The sequence below is a fragment of the Stenella coeruleoalba genome, assembly GCF_951394435.1.
Source record: "Stenella coeruleoalba genome assembly, chromosome: 4".
NCBI classification, from domain to species: domain Eukaryota; kingdom Metazoa; phylum Chordata; class Mammalia; order Artiodactyla; family Delphinidae; genus Stenella; species Stenella coeruleoalba.
In genome coordinates this window covers 51,547,056-51,556,829 of record NC_137149.1, presented here as the reverse complement: position 1 = coordinate 51,556,829, position 9,774 = coordinate 51,547,056, and the positions used below count along the sequence as shown (strand labels likewise).

The 9,774-nt window shown below is 37.5% G+C and overlaps 1 protein-coding gene across 2 annotated transcripts in view; it reads right to left on the bottom strand.

Moving 5' to 3' along the window:
- Window positions 1–1,011: 1,011 nt before the first annotated feature.
- ANAPC4 (anaphase promoting complex subunit 4) overlaps window positions 1,012–9,774 on the bottom strand; it is a 41,690-nt gene continuing 32,927 nt past the window's right edge. Inside the window, exons 20-28 of one of the 2 annotated variants that reach the window (XM_079921093.1) lie at window positions 8,921–9,014; window positions 5,598–5,695; window positions 4,964–5,025; window positions 4,843–4,881; window positions 4,645–4,746; window positions 3,758–3,832; window positions 2,660–2,833; window positions 1,900–2,023; window positions 1,013–1,533 (exon numbers count right to left, since the gene is read on the bottom strand). In XM_079921093.1, the coding sequence (XP_079777219.1) occupies window positions 1,306–1,533; window positions 1,900–2,023; window positions 2,660–2,833; window positions 3,758–3,832; window positions 4,645–4,746; window positions 4,843–4,881; window positions 4,964–5,025; window positions 5,598–5,695; window positions 8,921–9,014 (996 nt within the window). In that variant the 3' untranslated portion in view covers window positions 1,013–1,305. Of the gene's footprint in view, window positions 1,534–1,899; window positions 2,024–2,659; window positions 2,834–3,757; window positions 3,833–4,644; window positions 4,747–4,842; window positions 4,882–4,963; window positions 5,026–5,597; window positions 5,696–8,920; window positions 9,015–9,774 lie in introns of both variants that reach the window. The other variant, XM_079921094.1, reaches the window with a different exon arrangement.

Below are 9,774 nucleotides of genomic sequence, written 5' to 3'. Positions count from 1 at the left end.
TTCTCTTCAGTTTTCCCTTCGAAACCAACAAAGATCAGTCCAACTGAGGTACCTTGAGAATCTTAAGTGTGACATACCTAAAATCAAAGTACAAAAGATCCCTATTAAAGAAACAAATGACACAGCAATCTTGCAATTACCCACTTACCTGGTTATAGTATATGTTGCTGCCTAAAGATATTTAAAGCTTTCAAAAGTGATTCTTTTACTTACCAGTGAACTGATATTAGAATTCACATAGGACTTCCCTGGTGGCACAGTGGTTAGGAGTCCTCCTGCCAATGCAGGGGACACGGGTTCGAGCCCTGGTCCGGGAAGATCCCACATGCCACGGAGCAACTGAGGCTGTGCGCCACAACTACTAAGCCCGCACACCTAGAGCCTGTGCTCTGCAACAAGAGAAGCCACCACAATGAGAAGCCCGCATTCCGCAACGAAGAGTAGCCCCCGCTCGCTGCAACTAGAGAAAGCCCACGAGTAGCAATGAAGACCCAACACAGACAAAAAAAAAAAAAAGAATTCATATATGAAATGGGAACTTTGAAAGTCACATGACAGTACCATTCTACTTTAGAAACGAGCATTAGGAAATCAACAAGCGCTCATTTGCACTAATGCTAAATTATGTTTAGTTGATCCCTATTTCTCATGTTCCCAAGGAATCAACCACACAGACAGCCACATATGTCCTTGACCAATTCTGAACAGGGGAAAAATACACTTCTAAACACTGGTGATTCAAAGAATTCAGAGCTCAAATAAAGTAGCAGTGAGAAAAGATAATCATGCAGGTGTCAAGCAATGTTTTTGCTATTTAGATCATAAAGATAGCACCCATCTCTTGGCTTATTTAGGGTTACAGTAAATCAGTATAAAAACATAATTTTGAAAGCATTCTGGAGATCTAAAGTGAACTAGAAGAGGAAGATGGAAAAACAGGAACAAATGTTGTCTGCGTTTTAAACATACTAAATGCATCAAAACTTCCAGTGATGAATGACTAAACGTAATTTCTTCCTGATACAGGAATGATTCCTGATACCTACCTTTTGACAGAAAAGATTAAACTTTTTCTTCACATTCAATTTATATTTTCTTTAACACTAGTTCTGCACACAGTATTAAAAAGAAATCATGGTGAAAAGAAAATCTATCACAGTGGCTATACCACTAAAAGAAGATGACGCAGAACAAAAAAAATAAAATTTACTGTTTATTTCACAAAGAAAATTAAGTGGTCCAACACATCTTCGATCATCTGTGTCCTTTCTGACAAGAGAACATACAAAATAATGGCAAGCTAGATCATGAGTCTAGCTCAGGGTCAAGTTTTTCTACTTTAATGACCATCTCTGGAGCTAAAGCAGCAGTGCCAGCTTGCTGGTTCTCTGCTTCCGACTCAGACAATACTTCTTCCTTTATTTTTACAGGCTTATTACTGGCTTCCTCCTCTTCATCTGAAGACTCATCAAGCTCCCATTCATCATCTATGTCCATTTCAAATACTCTCACATGACGGAGATTCGAGCTTAACTAAAGAAAAGGCCAAATAAAGAACTTTTAAAATGGCTTAACTAATACATTATATATAAAAAATTAGAAACAAGAAATCGGAAAAAAGTGGTTTTATAGGCAAGTTATTTTCCAATCAATTTACAACAAAATCACTAAACTCAGCTTTCATTTTGTATAAAAGGATCTCCACATACAATTTCAAGATTACTAAAATCTAAAATTGTTATTAATTACTTAGTAAGCTTTCTCAGAACAAGAGAACTAAATAGCTAAGGCCACTACCTGCTCATAATCAATAAAAGCTTGACATCACTAAATGTTTGCACCGAGAGGACTTACAGATCCTGTTGCTTCTGTTACTCTTTGCAACAATTTAATACTTACCACACAGGACACTTTGCGAAAACCATTCCCAGCAACATACTGTGCTTTCATACTTTCCAGTAATCTCCAGTGCTTTTCAAAGTGCATGGTACGGGTGGGAATAGCACTACGCTGCTCATCCAGCCTAGAGAGGGGAGAAAACCAATCCAGGAGTGAAATGGGGCTGTTCTCCCTGGTTTACTAGGGGTGGTATCAGGGTTTGATTTCTACCAGTATTCCCATTTCCAATATAATTCTACCAGCCACTGTATAAAAAAGCTGTGATACTATATTCTATGAAAAAACTGCATTTCCAAATAGGCAGAATACCTTTTTAAGGCAGAAACCTTAGCAAGGTTTTTGATTCACTTTCAAGGTAAGCAAATGGACTCATTTTAAAAATTAGAGATCTGCCTATTTAAATTTCAATCTAAAGCCATCTCGTTCAACTGACCTTGAACGTCTATGTGGCTACTGAAGTCCTAATTCTGAAAGGAAAATACTAAAGGCAAATCTAAAATAACTCTACTACAAATTGGGGTTCATGCTATCCTTGAAAACAGTTCCATTCTCTACACCAAATAATTCCCCACCTTGTTCCAGCAAATAATTCTTGACAGAAGAGCTGTTGAAGCCAGTATTTTTTCAATAAAAAAATAGAAGCATTTCTGCTCAGCTGACTTTATTTATCTATCAAACCTAAAGAACCAGAATGTACAATATACATTAAAAAAACATTTAACTGTTCTATCAGAAAGACAATCTTACTAATGTAAGTTACCTTGTAGAGTAAGACCCAGTGAACTGATATTCTGCAGAATCTTCACTGTTATACACTAAAGACAACGGCAACTGGACCAAGAGTCTATCTCTTCCTTCACGTCCTACAGTGTCTTTAAGAACTACTGTGACAGTTTCATCATCATAAAACTGTGCATCTAAACAACTGTAGGTGCTAGAATTAAAATAAGTTTTGTTATATCAAAGATGTTATCATGACTGAGAAAATACTGTATATATAACATTATACTGGTACCAAGCAGAAAACTGACAATGAAAATATCAAGTGACATTCTATACAGTAACATTTAAAATATATCATTAGTTTACACTAAAGTCACAGTTACCTGTTGTACTGATTATTCACAAATATAACTAGGCCCTGAAAATAGATAATCATGAAAAAAGAAAAACCTGTGAACTTGGTTCACAGCTCCAGAAAACTCTTGACATCAATGGTCAGGCCTTAAGCCTGTAGAGATTCCATGAATGACACCATGTATATACATATGTGTGTGTGTGTGTGTGAGTGTGTATATACATATATACATATATATAATAAACAGAGTTTACTAGAGTGAAAAGTAAAAATAAGATTTACATATGAAAAGACACAACTTCAAAGACATTATCATAAAGAACTTCGTTTATGTAAGGAAAAGAGTAAGAAAAAGGTTGGTTTAGGATTAGTGTCAGTTCTTTCTCTTGCAAAAGCCTCAGGATGACATCAAGTATTGTTACCCTTTGTGCCCTAAGAAAATCCCACCCCAGTGAGAAGGATACCACCTCACACCTTGCTGGTCATAAGAAGACCTTCAGCCATCTGCCCCCTGGACCCACATTACTTTCTTAGTTGACAAAGAGCTCAGAAGTATTAATTGTAGGAAAGCACACTATAAAAATTCCTGCAGGCCAGTAAGGTTCCTTTCACTGTAAGTCAAATCATCCTCTAAGTATAAAATACATAACCAACCCAGCCCCCTAAGTTGCAAATGATGAAGGCCTTCTAAGAATATCATCACTGTAACTGAGTCTAGCCATATTCCTATAATTGTATTTATTATATAGACATCTCACTCAAACAAGATTCAAGATTTACCTTCTTCTCACTTTTTCAGTTGTGGCATATGTGAAGCTCCCAAATTTAATAGCAATTAGTCCATTACTTACAGATCTTCAAGAAAGAAAGGGGGTGGGGGAAGAGACTTTGTAGAACAAGTTGGATAGGCAATAATCTATATATGCTTGAAAGAACATGATTGTTAGTACATTTACCTAATCACCAAACCTGAGACCCAAATACTATTACACTCACTCTAGAATACTGATAACTGATATAAACCCCTGATAGATAAAACTAACATCAAAATTACAGCTTAGTTTAAAATCTTATAGTCACCAAAGTAGCAAGATTCCTTATAAAATAAGGATGTTTGGGACAACCAAATTATTTCTCTCGGGCTACATCTTGGTTTCAAAAACTTTCCCTCAGGTTTAGTTTTAAATCATTTAAGATCCTAGTGACATCCTGAATATGATTTATTTTTCAGAACTTTTATTGGCATTCTCAAAAGAAGTCTCTATATGCAAGGCTTCTTGTTTAATGAAAGGCATACTTAACCTGAGGTAAAAATCCTTTCTATAAGGAAGCCAAAATATAATTTTGAACTTCCACAAGTTGATGAGATATAATCCTGACTATTCTGTTGCTATATTTTTCCTAACCCTAAAAATATCCTACATGTAACAGCTATATACCAATACAAAATTAAATAATCTAGAATTAAAAGGGATCACATAGCTTCCTAATTTGGCATTACCACCTTAAAAATGTGAAAACGAAGACCAGAACAGTTAAGTTAGCAAGCTTAAAGTCATAAGGCAGCTTAACTAAAACCTGAAATGTAGGGAAGGGAAGTGGTATGTTTTATGATTAAAAATAATAAAATCTTATCTCCTTGGTTCAAACTTCAGATTAATACTTACTGGGAAATATCAGTATGTCTCCTTAAGATGCACATTTTATAAAGTGAATCTTCTAAAATAGTAAAAAGAAGATAATGCAGATTTGAGGTTTTATTATTCCACCTAAGGAAAAAAGTTAATGTCAAAATATGATTATTTAGCTACCAATGCAGAGAACCAAACTGTATTATTCACATGAGATAGGGGAGAGACACTTACAGAAAAGGGAATTTGAACAATCTACGTGTGGAGTCCTCACTAAAACAAAAGAAAAAAAAGAAGTAAGAAAAATTTTAATTGGCTGCTGAATTATATCACCCAAAAAGGTAAAGAGAATTACCTTCTAGCATCTCTATATAATGGAATACATATTGCTTGATTCATCGATTTTCCAATTACATCCTAAATAAGATTTAAACATATAATTAAAGCATATACATACACAAAAATAAATACTCCACAGAAAGTGACTGCTCGTCACTGTTTAAGTCTAGTGCAAAATCATCTATATCACCAACCTTCATGCAAGAAACTTTAATGACAGTCATGGCAGTAAGGAAGAGAGAAAGTTCTGAGCTGAAAAGGACCCTGGAGATAAGTGATGGCAGGTTAGAAACCACCTCTTCTAGTCCCATAGCATCAATCATCCATCATTCATTCAGTAGTTAACAGACACATCAGCTCTGTAACTAAGACCATTTATAATAAGTCTGTTCTGGGCACAAGTAAAATACTAAAGGACGTCAACACGTTCAATAACCATGTAGTTATTTTTTAATTTATGTAAGAAAGCAACAATAAGAGGAAATATTAGAGTGAGCCATATGAAACTGCCATTTTTGTTAGTCAGAAATAGCTGAACACCAGCATTTTGATATGGTTCATCTTAATAACTACGACCATTTACATAAGCGAGCCGCATAGCGCAGATGTTCTTGCTCCTACACAAAAACATGCATTTCTTTCAAACTTACTGCTGGCTTTTGCAAGCAATGATCAATAACGTTCTCCATCCGCCTTTTCACAAAATGCAATGATTTTCGAGGATAATAAGGAAACAGCAGAGGACTTTCTGGTTTGAAACAAAAACAAAAAATAAAAAGCTATAACAAACCAGATAACTAGGAGAAACTGATCTACTGCTAGAGCCAGCCCACACAGCTCATCTGATGGTGGAACTCTCCCTGGCCACTTCATTATACCTTGGCACGACCTCACTAAAGATGACCGTGGCCTTCTGCCTTGCATCATCCCCTGCTGCCAGTCCTTGCAGCTTATTATTCTATATTTTATTTTTTCCCACCAAAATCCAACAGTATGCTTCTGCTGGCTATAAGAAAAAAGGGATGATTTGGAAACCATAAGACATATAATGAAATAAGTTCATTTTTCTCTCTTCTTTGCCACAATGGTATAACAACAGCGCTTGTTTTGGAAGAGTGTGATAGTGAAAACAAAAACAGGAGACAAGAAACTGGTGCTATGAAAATAAGCTCTTTACTTTTGAAAAGACTACTTTATCAGTAGAAAGTAATATATAATTTTTCATTTAGTGACACCAAGTATGCTAGGTTCTTTTTATACCTGTTATTTCTATTGTTTACAACAGCTGTATATATTAAGCATCATACTCTTTATTTTACTGATTAAAAAAAGAAAAAAAATGAGGCTTAGGAGGTGTAGGCAATTGCCCAGCGTGAGAATGACTAGGAAGCTAGACTCTGAATCAAACCCAGGTCCAACTCCCAAGCCCACCCTCTTGCACTGTGCTCTGTAGGCCTCCCTCACAGCACCTCATGTCCCAGCTACACTGGATAAAAGGAGCTTTAATCGTGTTAACATTTTAAGCTCCCAACAGGGGACAGACGCTGTGGTATCATAGAGAGATATTTGGTCTTTGTCCCCAGTTCCTGGCCCAGAGCTCCTTAATGAGTTTTAATGAGGCCCTTAGATAGCTTCAGGATGGGGGCTGGTCTCCATAAAGACCAAGCCTTGATTAGAAGCTTGGAACTTTCAGCCCCTTCCCTCGACCTGCGGGTAGGGGAGAGAAGCTAGCGTTGAGTCCCGTCACCAATGGCCCCTAACCCCTACATAATGAAAACTCCATAACGCCCCTAAACGACAGAGCAGAGGGCCTCTGGGTCGATGCTTAAGGTGCTGGGAGGGCAGTGCGCCTGGAGAGGGGATGGAAGCTCCACGCCCCTCCCCATACCTTGCCCCATGCGTCTCTTCCATTTGGCTATTCCAGAGTTGTATCCTTTATAATAAACTGGTAGATGTAAGTTAAGTGTTTCTGAGTTTTGTGAGCCATTTTAGCAAATTATTAAAACTGAAGCATGGGAAGCCCCAACTTTGTAGCCAAGTGGAACAGAAGTGTGGGTAACCTGGGGACCCCGTACTTGTGACTGAACTCTGAAGTGGGGGCAGTCTTGTGGGACTAAGCCCTAACCCTGTGGAGTCTGGTGGTAACTCTGCAGAGTTAGTGTCAGAATCAAACTGTAGGACACCCAGGTGGTGTCAGAATTGGTCTCAGGAGGGAAAAAAGCCTCTCATTTTGGTGTTGGAAGTGTTTTGAGTAAAAACAGCTCAGATGCATACTGCCTGCTTATATGCTATGTGCCGGGCACTATCCTAAGTGCTTCATCTAGGTTAATTTGTTTCATCTTCCCAACAGCTCTTTGAGGGAGGCGCTCTGATCACCCTCACTTTACAGAAGAGAAAACTGGGGCACAAAGAGGTCAGGCAACGTGCCCTCAGCCCCACACCAGGGAGTGGCAGAGCAGGACTTCAGCCCAGGCAGCCCGGCTTCCAGCACACCGACCTCTACCCACGTAACAACACCGACTCTCTCACATCCCCTGGGAAGCTAGGTGTGCTAAGCATTTAGCACTTGATTTTTGCAAAGTGCTAGGAAGAAGTTTCATTAAAGGTTTCTTAATAGCTCCATAATGACAGTTGGTGTTACTTCATACTAGACTAAGAAACTGGGAGATTAATGAGCTTGCCCAAAGTCACACACTAGCAAACTCTTAAGCATTTAAGAGATGGAGTTAATCTGAAGTTAAACATGAGAACTGTAACTAAGATTACACCTTTCTATTCAGCCATAGAAGATGTGGGGAGAAAAAAGGGTAGAACCCGCTTTTAGTCCAAAGTCCCCAGGATGGATATTAGCCCAACAGTGACAGGGTCCAGGTGCCACACCCCTGCTGGTACACTGCCATCAGCCCTCCCCAGGCATCCTTCCTTACTCCTTGGACATCCTGATTAAATACGATAAATGAGCTGAGTCAGCTGTACTTTTATTTTCCCTCTATTCAATAGCTAACTTACGTCAATACATCTCTCTCAATTGATCTTAAGACTCTCAAACAATGTAAAATACGTCCTGCTCTGAAAAAGAATTTGGGCTTGTAGGGTTAAATCAAAACAGCAGTAAGCAAAGTTCTGGGCCTGAGATTTCTCTGCCTCCCCCCACTCACTCACTCATTCAGATACACAGCAACCACACAGAGCAGAGGTCACTACTAAGTCCAGTTAAAAACTCAGGCTCTCAAGTTAGCAGAATCCTAGCTCTATCGCTTATCACCTTGGGGCCTTCTCTAACCTTCAGTTTCCTCACTACTAAAATGAAGATAACAAGTACCTACCTCATAGGTTCTTGTGAAGATTAAAAGAGGTAATATATGTATGTGGCTATTACCCCAAGGATCTAAGAAATAGCTAAACTGTGGTCAGATTATTCTTTGAGAAAGCAAAGAAACAGATGCTTTAAAAATCTTTTCATCTAAAATGGAGACGTTTCGACATATTTAATGGTTGCTATTTTGTGCTGTATTCCCAGTAATGTTGGCTAAATAAAGTTTTACCAAATCAACATCCTAGAGAATGAAAGCATAACAATTAAAAATACAACCTCAGAAGAATACAGTGATGCATCATTATAGGAGTTAAAAGCATCATATGCTCTTAAAAGCTAATAAATTGGAACTGGCAAAACAGACTTCTCTGACTGATAGGCTCTACAGTTTTCTTCCCAATATCCTATTTTTTAATACATATTTTTTATAATGGACGATACTTAAGCAATTTTACTACATCACAGTTAATATCAGAGTGTTTCTGAACATGGTAATGTCATATACTGTTATTATTTTACTGTTTCTATAATCAAATAAAATGGACACAGAAGATAAATCTAAAGAACTTGGGTAAGTATTCAGCAAGTACACTTGCTGATGTACTGGTCTCAAATAAATATAAACATGGCCAAAATCCATGTTGGTTCATGAAATACCTTTAAGGTGGCTGCTGTTTTGAAGAAAGTCATACCACTGGTTCCCTTCTGTGTTAGGGGGTGACACAAGATCATCATCTTCGTCTTTCAAGTACTAGAAGTACAGAATTAGAAATTTAAGTTTTGTAAACCAAAGCATTAGGCTCCGAAATTGTTTATATTTAACATTATTCTACTTATTTTGTTTTACTGCCAAGTCCTCTGAAAGTGCATTATTCTGTGAGATGACCAAAATCTGCTAAATGCCAAGCAACTGAACTGCAAACATTAGAATGCTGCAGATTTAGAGACTATAAATTGAGTTTAAATTTCATGTTCTATATTCAGGAAGCACATTTTAAACTTACATATGTAAGTTTATAAATTAATTTGAAAAGTATCAACTGTCAGTGTAATCTATGGCAGTAGTTCTCAAAGTGTGATCCATGCAGCTCTGAGAGTCTTCAAGATGCTTTCAGAGATCCATGAGGTCATTACTATTTTTATAATAGTATCAAGATATTATTTGCCCTTTTCACTGTAATGACATCTGCCCTGATAGTCAAAAGCACAGGTGGAGAAAACTGCTGGCACTGTCACCAAGAATCAAAGTAGTGGCCCCAAACCATACTAGCAGTCACTATATTCCTTTTTGCCACATACAGTTTCACTAATCTCTAATGAGGCTATTAAAATGATTAAACTAAATCTCAACAAAATCTTTTTAATATTCTGAGTGACAGAATTGGGAAGTATAAATAAAGCACTTTTGCTGCCTACCAAAGTATGACAGTTATCATGAGGGAAAGCATTTATGAAAATGTAGTTGTGAGTCAGGCCAGGCACTTCTTTGTTATTAATGGAATTCCATTTTC